This window comes from Martes martes (genome assembly GCF_963455335.1).
Source record: "Martes martes genome assembly, chromosome: 10".
NCBI classification, from domain to species: Eukaryota; Metazoa; Chordata; class Mammalia; order Carnivora; family Mustelidae; genus Martes; species Martes martes.
In genome coordinates this window covers 5941859-5966902 of record NC_137898.1, presented here as the reverse complement: position 1 = coordinate 5966902, position 25044 = coordinate 5941859, and the positions used below count along the sequence as shown (strand labels likewise).

General features: G+C 51.0%; 2 protein-coding genes across 5 annotated transcripts in view; both read left to right on the top strand.

The window, feature by feature from the left end:
• The window catches only part of DPP3 (dipeptidyl peptidase 3), a 35509-nt gene extending 29530 nt beyond the window's left edge, over positions 1–5979 (top strand). For all 4 annotated transcript variants that reach the window (XM_080815388.1, XM_080815389.1, XM_080815390.1 and 1 more), the window contains exons 17-18: positions 2220–2382; positions 5430–5979. In XM_080815388.1, the coding sequence (XP_080671514.1) occupies positions 2220–2382; positions 5430–5602 (336 nt within the window). In that variant the 3' untranslated portion in view covers positions 5603–5979. The remainder of the gene's footprint in view (positions 1–2219; positions 2383–5429) is intronic.
• Positions 5980–6678: 699 nt separating this feature from the next.
• Positions 6679–23546, top strand: BBS1 (Bardet-Biedl syndrome 1; the record flags this gene model as incomplete). The annotated part of the gene is made up of 17 exons (XM_080817658.1): positions 6679–6740; positions 7082–7158; positions 7258–7292; positions 10368–10640; positions 10755–10801; positions 10944–10982; positions 11101–11173; positions 12989–13120; positions 14872–14978; positions 16308–16428; positions 16581–16739; positions 18061–18130; positions 18525–18683; positions 21167–21300; positions 22328–22462; positions 23147–23233; positions 23460–23546. The coding sequence occupies exons 1-17, from the start codon at positions 6694–6696 to the stop codon at positions 23544–23546; spliced, it is 1782 nt and encodes a 593-aa protein (XP_080673784.1). The 5' UTR covers positions 6679–6693.
• Between the last annotated feature and the right edge of the window lie 1498 nt (positions 23547–25044).

Here is a 25044-nt window from a genome sequence, read left to right as displayed (position 1 = left end):
GAATTAATGAAGTTTAGGCATTAGAAAGGAAGAAATAAAACTCTTTACGTTGCAGATTATTTGGCTAAGCGAGTCAAAAGAATATACAAACAAATCAATGAAATCAGTGAGTTTCACAAGGTTGAATAAAGTCCTAAAGCGTGAGCATCTGGGTGGCTCAGTGGGTTAAGCGTCTGCCTTCAGCTCAGGTCATGATCCCAGGGTCCTAGGATCGGGCCCCACTGAGCACCACTGCTTCTCGCTCTCCCTTTGCCCCTACCCCTGCTCAAATGCTCTCTCTCACTCACTCTGCCCTCTCTCTCAAATAAATAAATAAAATCTTAAGAAGAAAAGAAACTGAAAAAAAAAAGAAAAACCAAGTCCCAAGAGGGCTTTTCTGGAACTTGACCAGCTAATGTAAAATTTAGACAGAAGCATAAAGGATCACCAGTAAGAGCCAAGACACTCCTGAAGCAAAATAGGTTGGGAGACTCGTTCTACCAGATACTAAAATTTATCCTAAGATAAGTAAGTTCGGTGTGGCCCTGGGGCAGGAATAGACAAATTGACCAGTGGAACCAGAGCCAAGCAGCAGCAGCGACTTGTGTATATGATGGAAGGGACATTGCAGACCAGTAGAGAAGGGAGGGACCGTTCAGCAAGCTGTGCTCAGACAACCTGTTATCCTCATGGAGAGACAGACTGGATTTCTACCTTCTGCCATACACAAAGACAATCCCAGGAGCTTAACAGTTTACATAGAAAAGGCAAAGTTTTTAACAGAGAAGAGTATCTTCAGGACCTCAGAGTGAAGGAAAACTTCTCAAAGCACAAGAAACACTAGCCATCAAAGAAAAGATCAGACCCTTTAACTACCTCAAAAATAGCTTTTGGGGGCGTGCCTAGCTGGCTCAGTCCGTGGAACATGTGGCTCTTGATCTCAGGGTTGTAAGTTCGAGCCCCACGTTGGGTGTAGAGATGACTTAAAAATAAAGCCTTTTAAAAATAAATAAATGCATAAATAAAATTAAAAATACAAACGACAGTAGTTTTTATTCATCAAAAGTTACCATAAAGAATGTGAGAAGACGAGTCTTAAACGAGGATAGGATATTTACCACATAATGTGTGAACAAAAGGTTAATATTTAAATATATGAAGAACTTTAAAAAAAAAAAAAAGGAGAGGAAGAATAGACAACCGTGCAGAAAAGTAAACAAAACTCATGACCCAAAGAGGAAAATGAAAAAAGCGTCAGCTTCTGGGAAGATGTTCAACCTCTTGAACGATCAGGAAAGCACAGCTGAAACCACATGAGCCTTATTCCCACCAGCTTGGCAAACATGGAAAAGTGCCAGCACCAGCCTGGCATCCAGAGCAGTGAGGACCGCCAGCCGCTGCCTCCGGGAGCATCAGCTTGTGCAACACCTCGGGAGAGTGACATGGGTGCGTGGGCTTGTCTAAGGTGGAGCGTCCACCTGACCTGCAACCATGGCTTCTCCCAGAGAAACCTGCATCTGTCCCTTCCGTCCGTCAGGAGGCGCCCGGGGTGTCCGTGGCACAACTGAGTGGCCCACAGCAGAAGCGGCCCCTGTCCTGGGAAGGGGTTCGCCGGTGGGGTGTTTGCAAGTGCAACTCGATCTTGGGCCTCAGGGATCATGACCTGAGCCGAAGGCAGAGGCTCAACAGACTGAGCCACCCAGGCGTCCCAAGCTTGCAACTCTCGATGTCAGGGTTGTGAGTTCAAGCCCCACATTGGGCATGGAGCCTACTTAATTAAAAAAAATAAAAATTAAATAAATTAAATAAAAATTTAAAAAGACTTTTTTAATTTACAAAAAGGAGGGAACTAATTCTTAAGCTGGGTGTTAGCTATATGGGTGTCTTTTTTTCTTTTAATAACCTAAGTATTCTTTACAACCTACATATTATAACCTACTATATATATACTACATATTTTGTACGTGTGAAAAAAATTTTTTTAAAGAGCATGATGGTGATGTTTTCTCTGTCTCCAGTTCAAATGAGAAATTCAAATGAGAAACATTAGCTTCACTTTCCTAGGCCCCTACCAGGAGCTAAGCCCTTGATCTGTATTTCTCCCGTAATAAGCATAATTATATGGTGAGAGAGCAGATACTGTCCGAGGTGGGCCCAAGCGTCTGGGGCCCCTGGCAAAGCCCCCTGGATTCGGGGAGGGTTGTCCATCGTAGGCACTAATTCCTTCTGCCTTCCCACAGGTGTTGAAGTCCACAGGAGATGTGGCCGGAGGCCGGGCCCTGTACGAGGGGTATGCAGCGGTCACTGATGCGCCTCCTGAGTGCTTCCTCACCCTCAGGGACACAGTCCTGCTCCGTAAGGAATCTCGGAAGCTCATCGTTCAGCCCAACACTCGCCTTGAAGGTAATAGGACCCGCAAGCCCCCTTTGATGGACAAAGGAGGCCTGGAACCCATCTCTGGGCTCAGCAAAGGCTACCTGGGGTGACTCCTGCCTCTCTCCCTCCCTGCCCAAGGCCTCCCCATGCCCAAACCTAGGGCCCAAACCTTAGCATCTGTTACCACCCGCCCCCCAATACAGGGCCGTGCTGTTTATAAGACAGCAACTGGAGGTTTGCAGACGGCCCGCGGAGCAGGGCCGAGTGGAAGAGACAGACCCCAGGCTCATGGGGAGGCCAGGCATGGTCCTGGAGGATCAGGCCGGTCGGTGTGTGGAGTCGAGGTCAGGGGCAGGCAGGAGGTGGAACCCAGCAGGCTGGTGGAACTCAGGGGACTGTGTGACTCTGCAGAGCCCAGGAGAGAGATGAGCAGCCCCGGGGCCCCCCTCCCTTCTCAAGTGATGACTCTGTTTCCAAAGCCTTGACCCTGGCTAGGCTGCACTTGGACCTGTCGTCTTAGAGGCTCCCTGCTGCATTCACTTTTCTCTCTCCTCCTGACCCGTCTTTCTTGACACCTGTCACTGAGGCACCTCAGCCAAGGTGGTACGGGTAGCCTTAGAGCTGTGCTGTGACCTGGTCTTCGTCCGTAAAGCCAGTGCTGTGTGCTGAGGCTGCAGCCAGCCTGAATGAGGTCCTTCCTTCAAGCTCTTACTGCTCTCCGTGGCTTTACTCTTTAAATCCTCGCCATGGGGGCACCTGGCTGGCTCAGTCGGTAGAGCATGCGACTCTTGATCTTGGGGTCGTGAGTTCGAGCCCTACGTTTTTTTTTTTTGTTTTTTTTTTTTTTTTCTTTTTTTGACAGAGACCACAAATAGGCAGAGAGGCATGCGGAGACGAGGGGTGGGGGGAAAGCAGGCTCCCTGCTGAGCAGAGATCCCGATGTGGGACTCGATCCTAGGACCCTGAGACCATGAGCTGAGCTGAAGGCAGAGGCTTAACCCACTGAGCCACCCAGGTGCCCCTCGAGCCCTACATTGACCTAAAGCTCACTTACAAAAATAAAATTAAAATGAAACAAATCCTCACCATAACCCAATGAGATAGTTACAGTTTACATTTTACAGTTAAGAAAACAGAGGCCCAGAGACAAAAATCGCTTGAGGCTTATGGCTCTTTACTGGAGGAACCTAGAGTTAGATTAAGAATGCTTCTCGCGGGGCGCCTGGGTGGCTCAGTGGGTCGAAGCCTCTGTCTTCAGCTCGGGTCGTGGTCCCAGGGTCCTGGGATCGAGCTGCTCAGCAGGGAGCCTGCTTCCCCCTCTCTCTCTGCCTGCCTTTCTGCCTACTTGTGATCTCTGTCTGTCAAAAAAAAAAAAAAAAAAAAAAAAACTTTAAAAAAAGAATGCTTCTCGCTCCCACAGTCACGGGCAGTTGGGAAGGTTAAATGAAATAGTTACCTCCTACTGGCAAGGAAAACACATTTGCGAGGCTTATTTCCGACTCTTTGTGCTACACTCCAGAGGCCCCAGGGGATTTGGTCCTGACCCCTGGCAGGCCTCAGGGACCCCTCTTCCCGGCTCACTGGCCTCCAGGTTCATGTCTTTCCATTTCTCCAACCCCCTGAGCTCGTCCTGCTCCCACAGCCTTTGCACTCACTGTCTCCTCCGCTGGGCACAGTCCTCCCCCAGTCTTTGGTTTGTCTTTCCTGTCATTTTGTTCTCTGTTAAGTGACACCTCCTGGGAGAGGCTGTCCCCGACCCCTCCACCTAAAGCAATCCCTTGATGCACCATAACTCTGCTGTTTTCCCGTCTGCTTTGCTTCCGCATTAGCAGGAACAGCACATCCCCAGCAAGTAGCTAGCATAGGGCCTGGCACACAGGAGCCGCTCAGTGCATGTCAAATGAGGAAATAGACAAATCATGCTGGGCACCTAGTAAGTGCTCATTACAACATCATCGCTTTGATTGTCCCGGCCCTATGTGGGCCCTTGGAGATGGACACATGAATCAGATCCAGGCCCTTGCCTCAAGTAGTCCATAGTCCATTAGGAATAAGACCTGGAGAGAAATCATTATACCCAGGGAGTGTTGATAAGCACCCAAGAGGCCCAAACAGTGGTCTGAACACTTAGAGAAGGGAAGATCCCGTTCACCTTTGAGGGAATCAGGGAAGGTTCTGGCGAGGAAGTGGTTAAACTAAGCCTGAAGAGCAGGTAGGGTTTTCAGAGGTATGGGGATGATGATGGTGATGATGGTGAAGATGATAAGGAACTTTTGAGGACGTCTATGTGCTTGTCACTGGGTAAAACTTTGGATGGATGAACTCATCGACCCCAGGAGGAAGTTATTGCCCCCATTTTTCAGCTGGAAACGGAGACACTGAGCGGCCATGCATTTGCCAGGATTTGAACGTGTGCTGTCTGAACCCAAAAGCTGTGCTCTTAGCTACGTATACCGCACAGGAGCACAGCAAGGCCCTGTGAGTGGGTGGAGTAGTGGAACTATGTTGAAGGGAAATGCTTCCCATGAGCATTCAGGCGACCTTTGGAACAGCCCATGAGTTCAGTGGGTACCCTTTCGGATCCGCTGGGTGCTCGAGAGAGTGTTGCTAGTGGTAGCTAGTCCTCGAGCGTTCACTCAAGGCATTACTGTACCCAATCACGCAGCTTCTTAAGAGAGGAGGTATTGTGTTCACCCCTACTTTACAGGTGAGGAAAATAAGACTTAGTGAGGTTGTGAAACTTGCCCAAGATCCCACAGTAGACAGATAAAACAGTTGTTGGACTGTAAGCTCCCGGAAGCCAAGGACAGTCTGTCTAACCTAACATGACACCAGAGTATATACTTATTAAGTGAATGAATGAGTGAATGAACGTAACAATTCACTGAATACTCCCCCTTTAATGCTTCCTTCTTCATAGGGTTCTTGCAAGGATTAAATAAGATAATAAAACACTGAGCACTTTTTGGCACAGGGTAAGAGGTTAGGAAAAACCACCTGCTCCTAGGATGATGATTGTGATTATCTGCTTCCTATTAAGACCTTTTCCTGCTGCTTTTTCTCCATCTCCGCAGGTTCAGAAGTGCAGCTTCTCGAGTACGAGGCCTCGGCTGCTGGTCTCATCCGATCCTTCTCTGAGCGCTTCCCAGAGGATGGGCCCAAGTTGGAGGAGGTCCTCACCCAGCTGGCCACAGCCGATGCCCGCTTCTGGAAGTTCCCCAGTGAGGCCCCATCTGGCCAGGCTTGAGACAGATTTATGCAGCAACTCCCCCAACTCCATCAAATCAGGGCCACAAGTAGCCCCCCCCTTTCCTGGGTGTGCTGGGGGAGGAGCTGGAGCTCGGACCTTGGTGCTACCTCAGCCGAGGGTGGTGACACTAACCCCTTCCATTTGTCGGCACTTTCCAGTTTCCCGAGTGCTTCTCCTGTGTTACTTCATTTGATCTGTGCTGCCCTTGGTAGAGTGGGCAAGGCCCACCCAGCTCCTTACCCTGCTTCCCAGATGAGGGAATGGAAGTTCTGAGAAGTGACCTGTCTAGATGCTACAGGACTCAAAATGCCTCCCAATCCAGTGCTCTTCATGTGTTACTTTTATAACCAGAAAATAAACATAAGAAACAGCCACCATCTTTGCGATTTGTGCGAATCCTTGCCTCACTTCTCTTTTGCTCCCAGCAGGGTAAAGGGATCAAAGCCTGGGGAAGGTCAGTTTTAGGGCCCCTCTACAACAGGATTTTGATATCACCTCTAAACGATGAGACACAGGCGCAAGGAGGAACGTAGCACAATTTTTACAGTCCTCCTTTGTGGCATATCCTGCATTTTAAAATATTCCAGGAACCCTAACACTGGAAACTCTCAATTTCAGTCCATCCTAGGATTTAATCTCTCAACCCTGTGCTTTGTTTCTCTGAACCCAGACCTCTAGAATAAGATGGGAAGAAAGGTCATACCCCCTTTACAGCCGGGTTAATTGTGTTAACCGTGAGGACAAAGGGGTGTGGGATTAGTTTCACTTCTCAGGGACACTAGAAGGGCTGCTCTGCAGGCGAGAGGGTCCTGCCAATAATCCAGAGGGTGCAGGGCCCAGCGGGTCCAGCTGGGAAGGAGCAAAGAGAAACCACACGATCTGGGATGAGGGATTGCGTCTCCGCAGGCTAAACCAGCTAAGGGACCTGCATTCCCAGCCTGCGTGGTGGCCTCTCAGCCCTGGGCCGGAAAGCTGAGCGCCCGGAACCTTTGTACGCGCTCTTCCCAGTGCGCTTCCCAGAGCCCGGGCGCTTTTGGGCGTTGCGCGGCGGCTGGCCGGAGCCGGTTGCCAAGGCGACGCCTGCAAAGATGGCTGCTGCGTCTTCGTCGGATTCCGACAGCGGCAGAGCTGAGAGGTGAAGGCTGGGGTCCTCGAGGCCGCCTTTCCTGCAGATGTAAAGAGGGGGGCTTGGGCCCCGGGATCTGGGCTCCTTCGCTTCTCGAAAAGCGCTGGCAGTCCTTGAAGGGATCTTAGGGACCAAATAGGGAAACTGAGCCCCGAGGAGTGAATGAATGTGCTTGTGTGAGTGACTCGAGGTCACTCAGTGAGTCTCTGGAGGAGCCTGGACTTGGCCCCAGGCGTCTGTACCCCCATTTCAGAGCCCCCTGCACACCTCACGCTCAGAGACTAGATCCCGCAAAGTGTTTCTTCCCCTCCCTTGGGACTCAGCCGCCACCTCTTCCCCTCCTCTCGCAGCAATGAGGCAAGTTCGAAATGGCTGGACGCACACTACGACCCCATGGCCAACATCCATACCTTTTCCGCCTGCTTGGGTGAGTCTCTGGGACCAGGAGCTGGAGCAAAGTAACGGCTCTGTAGCGAAGTCTCAAGGATTGGGAAACTCTGGCTTACGGCCCTTTTGTGTTTTCCAGCGCTGGCAGATTTGCACGGGGATGGGGAGTACAAGGTAAGCACCTGACCCCGGCAGAAAGAGAACTGGGGCGGGGGGGGGGGGGAGCATGAGAACTGACATTTCCTGATGGCTCCAGAAGAGTTCAGCGTAATCTGGAACCCATGTGTACCCTGAAAAAGTACATTTAGTGTCCAGTGTTATTTTTATGTGGATAGTCAAGAGAACCTGTTGATTTCATAGTGGACCACGCAAAGGAAAGCACCACGATATGCTGTTGGGGATTCTGCTAAGACAAAGCCTCTTAATTTCGTTGACTTGTAATTCTTTGCTGGAAGGGCACATCCCTTGGCTGGGGGTGTGGCATTGGAATCTGGAGAGAAAGGAGAAGAGAGGAAAGTGGGAGTTTTATGTTTATTGAAAGGGCATAGATTTTAAGATTAGCCATGAGCTGATAATTGTTGAAGCTGGATACTGGGTATTTGGAGGTTCATTACACGAGTCTCTCTGCTTTTGTATATGTCTGAATCCTTCCATAATAAAAAGGTTGAATTTTAAGTTTAGTTTAAAACATAAAGATAAGGGCGCCTGGGTGGCTCAGTGGGTTAAGCCTCTGCTTTCGGCTCTGGTCATGATCCCGGGGTCCTATCTGGTCAGTGGGGAGCCTGCTTCCCCCTCTCTCTCTACCTGCCTCTCTGCCTACTTGTTAATAAATGAAATGTTAATTAATTAATTTAAAAATTAAAGGTACAGGTTTTTTTTTAAAGATTGAGAAATATTTTGGGCTTACAGAAAGGTAGTTAACCTATTTTAGTATCCCTTTCTGGGCTAGACCCTCTTTGAGCATTTTCCCACACATAGATATTATCTGTTCCCAATTTGTTAATGGGAAAATGGATTCAGAGAGGATGAGTAAACTTAGCGAATTTGTAAAAAGTGGCAGACCTGGGCCTGTCACATTCCCGGTCATGTGTTTATTCCACTGTTGCTCAGCGGTGGGCAGTGAAGCCACAGTGGGCATGCTATTTGGGCCGTTAGAAGATAGCTCTGGAATCACATCCTTCACGACGAGTACAGTAGAATTCGGTGGACTTTTGCCTCCAAATTCCAGTCCATAAAGCATTCTGCAATTGGGCAAGCGTCCAGCGAACCCCTATTGTGTGTCACACATTGCGCAGACACTAAACTAAGAAATGAATCAGTACACTGTCGGGAGGAGATAGGACACTGGCCTCAGTTTACCCATGATATTGACTGATTGGTCAGTATTATGACAATGATAATGACTGATGCTTGGCACTGGGTTTATAGCACTGAAAGGTAGAGAAATCGCAGCCTCAATAACTAGCATGAAACATAAGCTGCTTTTGTGTAATCACTTTTTTAATGGTTAGTTTGTTGATTCCCAGCATCTACCCTAGTGCCTGGCACACATTAGGTACTCAGTAAATATTTGTGGAGTAAACGAGTGGATGCTGAAATCAAAAATATGGAAAGGATGGGAGCAGCAGGGAGAGAATGGTGAGATCTATCTGGAGGTAACAGGGGCAGTGATAAGTGAACTGAGTATTGAAGAATGAGTGAAATGTATGAGGGAAGGAGGGGGAAAGCTTTCCAGTCAGAGGAACAGTACAAGTGGAGGCACAGAGGCTTAGAAGTTTGTAGCATATTTGGAAAGAGTAAATTTGGAGTTAGAAAGTGAAAATTGATATAAAATAGTAGTTAAGGGGCGCCTGGGTGGCTCGGTGGGTTAAGCCTCTGCCTTCGGCTTGGGTCATGATCTCGGGGTCCTGGGATCGAACCCCGTATCGGGTTCTCTGCTCTGCGGGGAGCCAGCTTCCCCCCTCTCTGCCTTTCTGCCTACTTGTGATCTCTCTCTCTCTCTCTCTCCCAAATAAATAAATAAAATATTTTTTTAAAAGATTTTATTTATTTATTTGACAGACAGAGATTGCAAGCAGGCAGAGAGGCAGGCAGAGAGAGGAGAAAGCAGGCTCTCCACGGAGCGGAGAGCCCGATGCGGGGCTCCATCCCAGGACCCTGGGATCATGACCCGAGCTGAAGGCAGAGGCTTTAACCCACTGAGCCACCCAGGCGCCCCTAAATAAAATATTTTTTAAAAATAGTAGTTAAGACCACTGGCTGGGATTCAGACAAACCTAGAGTCCAGTCCCAGCTCTACCACTTACTTGAGTGACTTTTACCTACCATCTCTGAGCCACAGCTTCCCCATCTGTGAAATGGGGCTAATAACAGCATCTGTCTCATAAATCGTTGAAAGGATTAAATGAAAGGATGCATGGAGTTCCTGGTGTGGCTCCTGGCACACTGAGCATTCTCAGAATCGAGCCATTCTGTGACAGCCCGCATTCTGGCTGGAGCATAGCATGGATGGGAAGGTGATGGAAAAGAAGCTGGAAACCAGATCAAAGAGGCCTTGAAAGCCTCACTCGAGAGAATGGGCTTGTGTGGCAGCCACAGTGGCTTGGACGATGGATTAGAGAGGATGGAAAAGAGAGACCGAGGAGCTTGAGTCTCCTGTCTGTCCACAGAGCACATCGGACTCTGCGTGCGTGCTCGTGTTTCCTTAGCTCGGTTCCCATCTGGAAACCAGGCTTCAGAGCCCCAGATAGGAGTTTCCAGCACCCCACTGACTTCAGCCACCCTCCACTGTCCAGAATAGTGCCTGGCATGGAGCATGGACTCTGAAGAAACGTTTGCTGAATGAATAATGAAAACATCGTCTGCCACCCACTCCTCACTAGCACTCACCAGGTTCCGTAATTCATTACCTCATTTGATTTTCACTGCAAGCGTCATGAGGTAGATAGTCCCCTCTTGCGGGTGGGAAGACTGAGGCTCAGTGAGTTTAATCAGCTTTCCCAAGGTCACACGTCTTGCAAGCCTTATTATAAAATCTCCTTGCCCCTGACTTGGTGCACTGGTGTGTGAGTGAATGAATGTGCGCCAGTAAAAAGGCTAAACCTGAAAAAAAAAATTTAAATCTAATAAATAAATAAATAAAATTAAAATAAAATAAAATAAGAAAGGCTAAGCCTGAGAAGGGAGTCAGTGGAGGGGTCTTTAGATCTTTAGATCTTGAGCCTCCAATAAGCCTGCCTCTTTCTACAGCTGGTGGTGGGGGACCTTGGCCCCGGTGGGCAGCATCCCCGCCTGAAGGTGCTCAAGGGACCCACAGTGCTGACGGAAAGTCCTTTACCTGCACTGCCAGCTGCGGCCGCCACCTTCCTCATGGAGCAACACGAGCCCCGGACGCCAGCTCTAGCCCTCGCCTCAGGCCCTTGTGTGTATGTATATAAGAATCTTAGGCCCTACTTCAAGTTCAGCCTGCCCCAGTTGCCTCCAAACCCCCTGGAGCAAGATCTTTGGAACCAGGCCAAAGAGGTAAGTGCCATCGGGGGTGGGAATAAGAAGGCAAAAACGGCGGCCACTGAGTCCTCCTCATTCCCTGCCTGACGCTGGAGCTCACAGGCTTACCTTTCTTCCTTGCTGTTGTAGGACCGGATTGACCCCTTGACCCTGAAGGAGATGCTGGAAGGCATCCGGTGAGAGCCCACTTACCCCTTCATATGCCTCCCACCCCTCCCGCAGTCCCCCAGCCCCTCTCCTTCATCCCAGTGCTCTCCGTCTGATGCCCAGGATCCTGTTCCTCAACTAAATCTGCCCTGGTTGCCCCTCTCCTTTCAGGGAGAAGGCAGAGGTGCCTTTGTCTGTACAGTCCCTCAGGTAAGGGCCCCGTGGAGGGTCAGGGCTCCCAAGGCTCCGGGGGGCAGGGGTGGCTAAGGAGTGGCCCGTGGAGGGAAGTAGCCCAGGCCATGCACCTGCCAGTTCTCTGTGCATACAGGTTTTTACAGCTGGAGCTGAGTGAAATGGAGGCATTCGTGAGCCAGCACAAGTCCAAGTCCATCAAGCGGCAGGTAACGTCCCTTCTCTCTTGATTTCCCTGTTAAAAAGTATGGACAGTTTTTAAAAGACAATGTAACATCAGTGGTAGATTCTGCAACCAAACCCGACTCGGTTCACTCTGCAGTTGCAGCCTGCGGCACACGTGTACGGTCACAAAGCTACGGAGCCTTCTCCGTGTCCGGTTGACAGTGGCAGCTTTGAATTGATACATAGTTACATAACTTTACATAACTTCTCTTGTCTTAAGACTAAAGGTAATATGTTTTCATTAGCGAAGAAAGAAGTATAAAGGAGAAATATAAATGACTATAATCTCACCACCCAAAAGTATTCGTTCTTACTATTTGGGTACATTTTCTTCATAAATATGCTTTATAATTTGCTTCCCTTGAGTACATAACAGTGTATCTTGAGCGTTTACATAGTCTTTAAGAACTCTATTCTTAATGGCCCCTTAATTATTTCATTGATTGTTACTTATTCCATTCATAGTTTATGGAACTATTCATGTATACTGGATAAGAAATGTATCCCTTTTATTCACTTCATATTTTTCTTAGTTATGATTTTAATGGTTTTATTGGCGAACGTGTTCATAAAAGTCTGGTGGTTACTGACCTGGGGGCTGACCCTCAGTCCAGTCCCAGAGCTGCTCTCTGTGGTTTTGAAAGCCTCATGGGAACCCTCCCCTTCTGTAGAAGCCGCTCGAACCAAACGCATGGACCAATGCATGCGTCAGTTTTTGGCTAGCCTTAAATCAACGCTGTTCTCTCCTGCCAACCAGCAGCTCGGATCCACAGTTATCAATATCTTTGAGCACTTAAAAAATCATGAAGTACATTAATTATTGCTTAAAAGATGCAGTTTGGGGGAGGGAAGAAATCTTTCCAAGATGTATGTGTCATGATTATATAATTGGGCGCCATTACTATCCACATTTCTATAACCTTTCTCTTTCCACCAGGCATTAGAATGATTCCTCTTTTTTAATCTTAAAGATAATCACACAATGAGCAGTTTTGTCTTACAAAAAAGGTATTTTGGTCCTGCTAGATTATTTTCGTAGGAGAAATTCCTAAAAAGGGGGCCGTCCTCTTCTCTTTTGCTTTTCTCCAATCACAATCACAAAAGGAACATGTGCACACTGTAGAAATTCTAGAAAGGCACAATGAAGAATTAAACATTACCTGTGATTTCATTGTCCAGAGATAACCAGTTTTTGTATTTATGAGTTTAGCCTTCTGGCATGTTTTTTTATTCAGATATTTTCTAAGCTAGGATTATACTGACATAACGCTTTACCTATTTTGCTTTCTTAGTACATTAGAAATGTTCTGGCTGCCATTGAATCTTCCTTTAAAATGTGATTTTTACTTTTTTAAAATTTTTTTTAAAGATTTCATTTATTTATTTGACAGAGAGAGATCACAAGTAGTCAGAGAGGCAGGCAGAGAGAGAGGAGGAAGCAGGCTCCCCGCTGAGCAGAGAACCCGACTCGGGGCTCGATCCCCGGACCCTGGGATCATGACCTGAGCCGAAGGCAGAGGCTTTAACCCACTGAGCCACCCAGGTGCCCCTAAAATGTGATTTTTTAAAGTCACTATATGGTTTTTGATCAAATGGAAATTTGTAATTGACTTAAACAAGCCTCTTTTTTGGAAAATTAGATTTGTTGCAATTAACACTTTTGCACATGAAATGTCTATCCCATCTCTGGTGCTCTTCCTCCTCCTTTGCCCTCTTTCTTCCCTCCTTTGGTATTCTGGGGGCGTCTGTGGGGATGGCGTTTGGGGATCCCCTGGGTGACTGCTGAAGTCCTCCCGCAGACAGTCATCACCACCATGACCACCTTAAAGAAGAACCTGGCCGACGAGGATGCTGTGTCCTGCCTGGTGCTGGGCACCGAGAACAAGGAGCTCCTGGTACTGGACCCGGAGGCCTTCACCATTTTGACCAAGGTCAGTGTGGGGCCTGGCCCTGGGCACAGCTGAGGCCCAGGCTGCGTTCCCTCCCTCTGTTCCCCCACATCTCCTGCCCATAGTTCTTGGTAATACATGCGGTAGAAAACATAAAATATAGATAAGCATAAAGAAAGAAATATACGTCCAAGAATATACCACCACCCACAGTATCTACTATTAAAGTATTGGTATGTCTTTCCAGAAATTTCATATTGCGACACAGATATATAACCTATAAATACATTTTTTTACAAAAATGACTTAGTGGTAGAGGATCGTGTAACCTGCTCTTTTCACATAATAGTAGCCCATCAATGTCTGTCCATATGTATATATAAAACCAAACCAGCCATTTTTTTAAAGATTTTTAAAAGAATTTATTTATTTATTTGATAGAGAGTGATCAAGTGAGAGAGAGAGAACAAGCTGGAGGAGGGGTAGAGGGAGAGGAGAAGCAGGCTCCCTGCTGAGCAGGGAGTCTGACATGGGGCTCAATCCCAGAATCCTGGGATCATGACCTGAGCCGAAGGCAGACGCTTAATGACTGAGCCACCTGGGCACCCGCCCTTTTATTTCTAAAGATTTTTGGGTGGGGGGGGGGTGCCCGGGTGGCTCAGTCATTAAGCATTTGCCTTCAGCTCAGGTCATGATCCCAGGATGCTAGGATCGAGCCCCGCATCAGGCTCCCTGCTCAGCGGGAAGCCTGCCTCTTCCTCTCCTACTCCCTCTGCTTGTGTTCCCTTTCTTGCTGTGTCTCTCTCTGTCAAACAAATAAATAAAATCTTTTTAAAAAAAGGGGGGGGGTGTTTGTTTGTTGAGGGAGAGAGAGCATGAGCAGGGGAGTGGCAGAGGGAGAGGGTGAGAGAGAATCTGAAGCGCGGAGCCCAACACGGGACTCAGTCTCACCACCCCGAGATCATGACCTGAGCCAAAATCAAGAATTGGACGCTTAACCAACTAAGCCACGCAGGTTCCCCCAACCTTTTAATTTTTTTTTAACTTACTTTATTTGGTTATTTTTTAAAGTTTATTCACTTAAGCGATCTCTGTACCCAGTGTGAGGCTCAAACTTACAACCCCAAGATCAAGAGTTGCAAGCTCCACCAACTGAACCAACCAGGCGCCCCCATATCAGCCTTCTTAAAGGCCACAGAATGGGGCGCCTGGGTGGCTTAGTCGTTAAACGGCTGCCCTCAGCTCAGGTCATGGTCCTGGAGTCCTGGGATCGAGCCCCACATCGGGCTGCCTACTCAGCGGGGAGCCTGCTTCTCCCTCTCCCACTCCCCATGCTTCTGTTCCCTCTCTCACTGTGTCTCTCTGTCAAATAAATAATCTTTCTAAAAAAAGCATTTGTTGTTAAAAAAAAAAAAAAGGCCACAGAATATCCATTATATAAATGTTCTATGGTTTATTTACCTTATCACCTATTGCACGTTTATTTTCGGTTTCCACGATTATTACCACCACCACAGTAAACTTCCTTACCCAAACCTCTGTGCGTCCTCATCGAAATACTTATTTAGGATACATTCCTAGAAGTGGCATTGCTTCGTCAAAGGGGATAGACTTGAAGGCTTTTGCTGCGTGTTGCCAAGTTTCCCTCCAGAAAAACTGGATAAGCTTAAACTGACCCACAGTGAGTGAGGAGATTGGGAATTTGGACAGGAACCAACTCGGAGGAGTTATTTCAAGGTGAGGAAGAACAGGGGCGCCAGGAAAACTGGAATGTTTGAGCCTCTCCTTTGCAGATGAGCCTACCCAGTGTGCCTGTCTTCCTGGAGGTTTCTGGCCAATTCGATGTAGAGTTCCGGCTCGCCGCCGCCTGCCGCAATGGAAACATCTATATCCTGAGAAGGTAGCTGCATCGTGGTCTCTGGGGCCAGGAGGAGCATCTCAGAACCCCGGTGGTTTTAGGGGCTTTGGAGCTGGTATTCGGGAATGGAAAAGCTCTTTCTACTGCCGTTCCCCAGCTGGGAACTTGACAGAGAAGGCTGAGCTCATGTGCGTAGGGGGCCATCTGGAGGCTTGTGTGATGGGGACTGGGAAAGTGAGAGACTGGGCAGGGCAGCTATAACACATGAGAGGTACAGCCAGAGATGGGAGGAAGTAAAAATAGCCTCCTGTTGCCGTCTGGCTTTATAGGTATGGAACGTGTCTTTACGCATTAGGTTGATATTCCTTACAACATTCGTCTTCCAATTCCAGAAATATCTTTGAGCAACCACTATGTATTAAGCATTATGTAAGGTATCAGGGATGTATTGATGTATTGTTAAACAATATAAATGTAGTCCCTGCGTGCTTTGGAGGAAAAATACAAGCTCAGTGGGAAGAAATAGCAGGGCCGGGGTGATCGGTGAACACCCGTCTGCGGAGGTAACGTGGAAGGTTAAGAAGAAGCCACTTGTTCGAAAAGTGGAGAAGAAGTGTTGTAGGCGGAGAAACCTTGAGCAAATTCAAGATGGGAAAGATACTGGTGTGTGCTCCCGAAGCTTGATGGGCAAGGAGGAGGGCGGAAAGAGGTGTGTGGAGACCAGGTCTGACTCGTGCATGGCCCTGCTAGGACATGGTCAGGATTTAGAATTTGAAAACTATTATGGGGTTTTAATCAGAAGAATGACGCGAGCCATTTATATTTTTAAGAGGTTGCTCTGCTGGGTGGAGAGTAGATTGGAAGGAGGCCCAGAGACCAGAGGGAGGCTCTCAGATGGGATATGATCATCAGACTTGGTGATGAAGAAAGGGGAGCCATAGCCTGTGATTGGTTGGCTGGAATTACCCCTTCTTTCTGGATAAGAGAAACTAAGATTCAGAAGCCAGAAAACTGAAAACAGGGCATTTACACAGAGCAGACTTCTCATGCATTTCTGATGAGTTGGTGAACTGCCGAAGTCCTCTAGCACCTCGTCTAGCCTAAGGTACACTCACTGTAAACTGTTCAAGGCCAGGTTCTCACACAGATCACTGCCATGAAGGCAGCAGGGAGACCGGGAAAGAAAACACACTTTATGTTATCCAAGGTCACACAGGCGCTAAGTGGTAAAGGTGGAAATACTGCTACGGTCATCTGCTTTGGGGCCAAGGTTCCTTCTGGGATAGTTTGTGAGGCTTAGAAAGAGGAGGGTCTGCCACGGAAGGAGAGAAGGTTTCTTTGGGGCTTGGAGAGTGTGTCTTTATCCCACAGAGACTCCACACGCCCCAAGTACTGTATCGAGCTAAGCGCCCAGCCTGTGGGGCTCGTCCGGGTACACAAGGTCCTGGTGGTCGGCAGCACCCAAGAGAGCCTGCATGGCTTCACCCACAAGGTGTGGCTTTCCCCACGCCGTCCACGTATGTCTCCCTGGTTCCCCTTTAGCAAGGGATTCCTTCTGGCGTCCCTTTCCCTGCAACTCCAGCCACCCCTTCTTTCCACGCCGTGCCCTGAACCCTCCCAAGTTAAGAAGCCCTTCCCTCCCAGGGTAAGAAGCTGTGGACAGTGCAGATGCCGGCAGCCATCCTGACCATGAACCTCCTAGAGCAGCGCTCTCGGGGCCTGCAGGCCGTCATGGCTGGGCTGGCCAATGGAGAAGTCCGCATTTACCATGATAAGGCCCTGCTGAACGTCATCCGCACCCCGGTGAGCTGCTCGCTCCTCTTTGCCCCCCATTTCCACCTCTGGGGCTTCTTAGCTGCCTCTCCTGATCCCACTCCACCTGATGACCTTGACTTTTGATGCATTTTGGGGGAAGATTTTATTTATTTATTGGAGAGAAGAAAAGCATGAGCATGAGCAGAGGCGCGGGTCAGAAGGAGGCAGGCAGAGGGAGAGGGAGAAGCAGACTCCCTGCTGAGCAGGGAGCCTGATATGGGGCTCGATCTCAGGACCCCAAGATGATGGCCTGAGCCAAAGGCAGACGCTTAACCAACGGAGCCACCCAGGTGTCCCTTGATGTATTTCAGAAACATTTGTTGAGCATCTCATAAGCATAACACACTGTATTCTGGGGATAAAATGATGTCTAAACCCTGCCTTCGGGGAATTTATAATCTAAGGTGACAGCCAACCAGAGACACAGCTAATTCAAATACAAGCGAGACTAAAGCCGAGCAGAGGACTGACAGAGCTCAGGGGGCCTGGTGACTGGGGTGGTGGTGAAGGATGGGGGTGGAACTCACAAGTCATTTCCCAGAGCAAGTGACAGTTCTGCTGGGCCTCAAAACAGTTTGGCAAGTGGGTATATGGAGGAAGAAACTTCCAGACCAGAAACAGCATGAGCAAAGGCTGAGAGGCATAAGTATTCTTGATTAAGGAATCCAGGTGGCTTGATGAGTTTGGACCAGAATTTTTCAAACACTGAGTTGTGACTTATTCAACTCATTTAATGGGTCACAACCAGCAGCAGAAGAAAGCCCAGAGTATATCACATGTGACACTTGCATATACGTATATATAAAGTGTCCTACGTCACAGTATCAGGTTTGAAAGCAGCTGGTTTGGACCGCAGGCTGTTGGGAGACAGGCGAGGTGGGGTTTGGGGGAATGGTAGAGGAGAACGGAAAAGGCAGGTTGGAGTCAGATGTGGAAAGCCTTAAATTGTTCTAACAGGAAGGATAAAAGCCATTGGAAGTTTTTTGGCAGAAAATAGACATGATCACATTTGTATTTTTGAAAGGCAGCAATGTGAAGGACAGCCTGGGGAGAAACACTAGGCTGGGGGCCTATTAGAAAGCTGACCCCAGAAGCCCGGTGACGTTTATTCTGGAACCGTGGCTGTGGCAGTGAGGTTGAAAGGCAGTGAGAAATACAAGGCTTATTTGGGAGGCCGCATTGCCCCAGGCCTTACCTGACATCTCTCTATGATATCATATCTGGGGTCTCCCAGCCTTATCACCCCACCCCAGTCTTGCTCTCCTCTCCAAGCTATCTTCCCCCCTAAACTCTGGTGTTTCCATCCTAGGATGCAGTGACCAGCCTTTGCTTCGGCCGCTACGGGCGGGAAGACAACACCCTCATCATGACTACGCGGGGTAAGCGGACTCAGACCGGGCAGGGGTTTTAGAGTTAAGCGCCAAGGTGATGAGCCAGATCCTGGGAAGAGGTAGCTGTGAAGCCCAGGCAGGCCTGAGTTTGGAAGCAAGGCCTGTAGACACAGTGTCTCCAGTTCCCCCCAGTCTCCCCAGAGCCTGCACAATGCCAGGAACATTACAGTCAATAAGTAACTGCTGAATGAATGAAGGAATGAATGGTAAGACACTGTTAAGACACACTGTATTCCTTCTAGAAACCCAGAATCTCAGCAGGAAAACAGACGTCGTGGACAGAAACGTATCTATCTGAGGCAGATTGCTTGGGGAGGACAGACCGGGAATGTTGGGTAGAACTAGGAAGGACAGATCGGTTCCTGTCTGTCCACTTCCCTAGGCGGTGGCCTGATCATCAAGATCCTGAAGCGTACGGCGGTGTTTGTGGAAGCAGGAGGTGAGGCGGGCCCCCCACCAGCCCAGGCGATGAAACTCAGTGTGCCCCGAAAGACCCGGCTGTATGTGGATCAGACACTGCGAGAGCGGGAGGCTGGCACCGGTGAGACTCAGACCAGGTCTTTTCTCTTCCTTCTTCGTGGCTCTGAAGCAGCAAGAAACAGGTAAACCCACCTGGGGGCCCTAAGCCCTGGGAGACATGGGCAGCCAGGCAGGTCTCTGGAAGTGCAGAGAGAGCCTAGCAGGTGCACTCTGTCTGCAGTACCTCCCTCCAGGTGGAAGATGCCACGGGTGAGGGCTTGCGCCTTATCAATGCGGAGGAGAAAACAGTTGCTTCTAGATGCGGGAACTCTTACGAGAGAGGGAGAACTGGACCAGGGTTCTTCCTTCTCCTATTCGGTTTTTCCCTGCTCTTGGCATCGTTCTTGCATTCATCCAATACCTGGGATTATGCCCGACGTTCTGCCAGGTGCCTTGAAATAGGCTAGACCCGACCTGAGGAGCCCCGTCTCCCTTGCTAATTTCATGTTGCATGGCAGGTATAGAAGAGGTCTCTGCAAAGAGGTCTCTGGTGGGGCTCACAGGAGTGAGGAAGTTGGCCTGGGAGCCTGGGAGAGGCTTCAGAGAGAGCTGACGTTGGACTTCACCCTGAAATGATGATAAGTCCACCCACCAGAAAGGGGTGGGTAAGGGCGATTCAGGCACAGGACCCTACCTGGATCCAAGGAGCGTCTGCACATAGTCCCAGGCGCCGTGCAGGAAGGCCGGGTGACCAGAGCAGAGGCTGGCAAGGCAGGTCAGAGCAGGCTCCGAAGGGCCTGGAGTGCAGAGCTAAGATATTTGGTCAATTCTAGGTAGTGGGGGCTGGGAAGGACGTCAAACAGAAAAATACAGTAACTCAGCCAGCTCTGTCTCATAAAAGGACCTTGCTTATACTTTTAAGGGAGAAATTAGAGGATAAAAGAGCTAGCAGGCTATTACAGCCTAGAAAATCCAAGAGAAGCAGTTGAAAGATTTGAGAAATAATTAGGAAGTTCTCTAAGGTACGCAAATGTAAAATATACCAAAAAAATCAGTAATTTGGTCTATACCAACAGTAACCAGTCAGAAAATATAATGCAAAGTTTCCATTCACAATAGCAACAAAACCCGTAGAAATAAACTTAACAAGAAAATGGCAGTCTAAGAAAGAAAGTTATAAAACTCTCGAGGACATAAAAGACTACCGGAATATTTCCGTGATGAGACTTCGCAAGGCTCAGGGTAGCAGGACCTAATGCCTTAAAGCTGTTAATTAATTAATTAACAGCTTCTAAAATTAATCTAGGAACATAACGATGTTACAGGGCAAATCCCAGTAGGGTTTACTCTGGGGACTTGACCAGTTGATTTTTTTTTTAAGATTTTATTTTTATTATTTATTTGACAGAAGGAGATCACAAGTAGGCAGAGAGGCAGGCAGAGAGAGAGATGGGGAAGTAGGCTCCCTGCTGAGCAGAGAGCCCGATGGTGCGGGGCTCGATCCTGTGATCATGACCTGAGCTGAAGGCAGAGGCTTAACCCTCTGAGCCACCCAGGCACCCCTGACCAGTTGATTTTAAAAGTAAATCTAAGAATTGGCAGGGGGAGGGGGGAATTAAAGAATGAGGGGACCTGGCCGTCAGGAGAATGATCTATGAGGCTGTAGGAATTGGCAGCCGTGGTAGGACTATGGGAACTGCCGCCAATCCGGGCCACATCTAGAAAGTCCAAAAACGGACACTCCTCCAAGTAGGTCTGTATATGTTAAAGGTGTTGTTTTAGAGTAGTGGGGAGAGGAGAGACTGTCCAAAAAGCATGATTAGGACAACTTGCTTCTAGAAAAAACAAACAGAACTCTACTTCAAACCAAACGCAAACATTCATTCTGGGTAAACTAAAATAAGTTGTAAAAGTACCAGAGGAAAAAGGAAAGATTAATGGTGGGCTACCGTAAAGACAGAAAACTTCTGAGCGGCAGAAGGCCCCGCACACAAGGAAAGGAGCCGAATCAGCCTGGAAAGCCAGCGTGCGAAGTCTGGAAGAGTCCTAGCGGGGGAACAGAGGGAGCGTGGGCTCCGGGGACGGCTTCGAGGAAGAGGCCTCGGGCCTTGGCAAATGACGAGCCTCGAGGGCAGGGCCTGGGTGACTTGGTGGGTGTGGGGTGTGGTGACTCAGGAAAGGAGACGAGGTGGGTTTCCGCGGTGCTGAGTGTGAGGTGTTGGTGGGACGTTAGGGTCGCCCAGAGGAGGGGGACGGAGGGCAAGACTCGAGGGGACACCAGCCCTTCCGGCAGCGTCGCAGGGGCGGTCCGGGAGACTGGGACTGTGCGTGAGGGTAGCCCTGTGGTCGGAAATCAGGAAGGAGGGAGCCGCGTGTGGCCCACAGCGCCCTGTGTCACTGGGAGGCCAGGCCACGTCACCTCCGTCCTCCCTTTCCTCACGTTCCCTGCCGCGCAGAGCCGGCCTTCCTCTCGCGTGTCTGAGCAGCTGCCCACGCGGGAGACCCCTCTCCCCCACCTTTGCCCCCTCCTACCCTCCTGACCTCTGGCATCACCCCTGTCCTCAGCTATGCACCGGGCCTTCCAGACCGACCTCTACCTGCTGCGCCTCCGGGCCGCCCGTGCCTACGTGCAGGCCCTCGAGTCCAGCCTGAACCCTGTGTCCGTGACAGCCCGGGAGCCCCTCAAGCTGCACGCTGTGGTGAGTGAACACCCCGGGGTGGGGGCCAGTCAGGCCACCTCGGGGCTGGAGGGACAGAGGTCAAGGGTGAGTAGGAACCCCTCAGCCCCGGAGCCAGTTCGGAGCCCACGAGGCCTTGTGCCTACGTCTCAGCCCCGAAGGCCCAGAGACCAAGTCTCTATCTTCCTTCAAGCGGGCGCCGTCTCTCCTCCCTGCCGTGCTGCCTCTTCCTCAGCGGGCTGCAGAGTGGGCCGGACTCCCCAGCTCCTTTGGCTCCCATGCTGTGCCTCACACAAGCCCCTAGATTTGGGCCAGGCTTCACAAGTAGCCACCAAGGGACATTTCTTCCCGGCACTGGAGGGACTCTCGCAGCCAGGCGACGAGGAACAAAGCGGTTCATTGGAGTACCCGCGGGCAGCCTGAGGTGTTGGGACTGTCAGGTGCCGGGAGGGGAAGTCCTGAGACTGGCCCAGACACAGGAGGAAGAGCCCTGCACTCAGACACATGGACATCTGGGACATCTGGGACCCACGAGGACATCTGGGTTCTGGCCAGGGCTCAGTGGGTCCCGGAGGTGTGCTGTCTGACCCAACCGGGTTTCTGATTTCTCTCTCTCTAAAGGAAGTGGGGGGAGTGGGGGACAGGCTGCAGAGCAACTGAGGCTAAGAGGGAGAAAAAAGAAGTCATTGTGGCCACCACAGGACGAGAGCAGGCAGTGGGGATAGCCTGGGAAGACAGGGGCAGGGACGGTGGTGGGGCCACGGGTGGGAGCTGGGGCTTCCGTCCCCAAGCCAGCTCTGCCTCTGACAACTGAGTGGCCTGCACCAAGCCCTTTCCCCTCTCTGGGCCTTTGCTGGTCCCCGTACAAAGAGGAGCTGGCCTCCTGGGCTTCCGAGGGGCCCTGGAAGAAAGGCAGGACAGTGCGTTCGAGCAGTTGGAAAAAGGTGACGCGAGGACATTGGTGAGAAAGCTGGAGGGCAGGGCACACGGGATTCAGCGCCCAGGACTGCCGGTTCTAAGGCCTTTCACCCACCCCCCTTCTCCACAGGTTCAGGGCCTGGGCCCCACCTTTAAGCTCACACTTCACCTGCAGAACACGTCAGCAGCCCGACCCATCCTGGGGCTGCTGGTCTGCTTCCTGTACAACGAGGCGCTCTATGCTCTGCCCCGGGCCTTCTTCAAGGTACCGGGCCTCACTGAGACACGGAGTGAGAAAGACCGGGCTAGGGCCTGGGGAGGTGCCCGCAGACCCAAACAGACCGGTGGTGAGGGAGCTGGCCGGGGGCTGCAGCCGCAGACCAGGCTGGGGCAAGGCAGAGACCTCTGGGGAGAACGCCCAAGACGTGCCCCCCTGCTTTTCTCCCCGCCTGAGAGAGGTTTCGGGGAGCCACACGGAAGGTTCTGGGAGAACAGCTAGACTCGGGCTCCCACCTGTGCCTCTCTCAGAAACCTGTCAGTCCTGGGATCCCAGAGCCCGTCCTGCCTTGCAGCCATACCTGCACTGGGACTGGGAGCTTCTTTCTGCCCCAAGGAGACTTTTTTCCCACAGCGAGGGGCCTGCTTTCCCGCCGGGTCCGGGTTGGACCCTAAGTTGGGAGGACCAGAACCCGAGAAAGACTCTGGGACTTGGTTGAGAGTCGAGAGGTCTGGGTTTAATCCTGGACATCCATGTGGTCCTGGAGCGTCTACTCCCCTCCTTGAACCCCATGCGCCGCGAACGGGCCTGCCCTGCCCTGCCCGCGCTGCCCCCTGGATTCAGGCTACAGCGAACGCAGCTTCTGTAGCAGGCGTGAGAGCGCCCTGGAATCTGGCAAACACTGTCCGGGCACGAGGGCTGATCTCCTTACCTCTTTGTCCCCAAACTCAGGTCCCCTTGCTGGTGCCAGGACTCAGCTACCCACTGGAGACCTTTGTGGAGAGTCTCAGTGACAAGGGCATCTCAGACATCATCAAGGTAGGTGGCCAGTGAGAGTACTACACGGGGGGCCAGTGAGAGCGAGGTGGACAAGGCCCTCGGGTGGCTGCCGGGTCAGGGTGGCTATCTGCAGCCTCCCAGTCCCCTTCGACAGAGCCCTGGTCGCCCGTGACGGGGGCCGGTGCAGACCAGGCCAGGCTTGGGTTTGCAGGGAGCAGGGAGGACAAGGGCCCTGCCCCTCCTGCCACGGGCACTTGCTCTGTAGGTGCTGGTGCTCCGAGAAGGCCAGAGCGCACCCCTGCTGAGTGCCCATATCAACATGCCCCTGAGCGAGGGGCTGGCAGCCGCCTGACCCCCGGACTGGTGTTAAGAGCCCTGCGGAATCGGGACCAGGAAGATACAGCCCCTTGCACCGAGCTGGGCAGAGCGAGGGGCCCCAGGCCCACTCCCCAAGCAGCAGTGTGTTGGGGCTACAGTTTCCTTCTCCTGTGTGTCTCCTTTCTCCCCACCCTGGCTGCTGGGTGACCTGTAGAAGCAGGTCAGTGAGTACCCAGGAGGCTCAGCTCCTTCCCCTCAGGAAATCCCAGGCATCTGCCCCCTGGATGCCTGCCGCTCCTCCATCTCCCCACTTTGCTCCGGAAATCACACCCGGGGCTGAAGGAAGATCTCGGAAGCGGTAAAGGCGGGAGGAGGGGCATAGGCCCAGCCTTCTCCTTCGCTGCTTTCCTTAGACACATTTACGCCTGTGTGGCTGCAGGTCGAGGCCAGAATTGGCTACGGCCTGACCTGGGATAATCAGAGGCTTTTTTTTTTTTTTTTTTTTTTTTTTGAGCAAGGCTGAGCCCCCTGTTGCTGCCTGGGGTTCCAGAGGCTTGGCTGATGCCTAGCTCAGCTGACAGGCAAATCACGTGCTCTGAGCTCTCCTTGTGAGCTAAACAAGGGACCTCCTCTTTCTATTCAGGGGGCCAGGGGAGTGGCTGGCTCCCCACAGGGGGCTTTCCTGAAATTTGGGCTCAACCAAGGTCTCAGGCCTGTGATGCTCCGTGACGATACCCAAGGGAGGAACTGGTGCAGGAGGGCATAGAGGGCCCTGCAGGGAGCTAGTGACCCCTGCCCCCACCAGGCTTCTGGAGCGCACACAGCTGCTGTCCTGATTTGGATGTTTGTGCCCAGAAAGGGCATCCCAGGAGAAGAAGGCTCAGTTAGAGCAGAGGTGGGGCTGGGGTGCACGGGTGTTTCTGGGGTCCTGGGGAGGTGCACAGGAGGCAGAAGCCCAGATGGCTCTTCTGTGCCCTGGAGCCCAGATCAGTCATGTAAGTGGGAAGTTCACTGGGCAGTGCGGCAGGGTGAGAGAATGAGCTGGGAAGACATGGACCAGAGGCGTTGAGTGCGGCTTAATCTTGAGGGAAGGCACATGTTTAGACCACAAGGACCAGAGACCCACAATCCTGGCCCTCGGGGCCTCCTGGAGCCCTGGCCGGTCTGCCTGGCCCACCTCTCAGCCCTCTGCAAGGCTGGTGCTACCAGGGCCAGCCCGAGCCGTTTGTGAGCCAGGACCCTGCCCCTTGAGGACCTGGATCTTCCTCTGTCTGACCGGGAGCAGCCTCGCATGTGGTAGGTATCTCAGGCATGTGGGAAGTAACCAATCCCTTCCGGGCTTGCTTTCCCCACATGTAGGAGGAGGTGGTTTGAGCGGATTCAGCTCTGGCATGGTGGGAGCTGGGCAGCCCCTCTAGAGGAAATGAGTCAACTGCAGAAAGGAGATATTTGACAGGATAACTGTAGAGCTCTGGCCCTTGATACCAAGGGCCCCAACCTAACTGCTGTGCCCAGGCAGTGGCCTCTGTGTC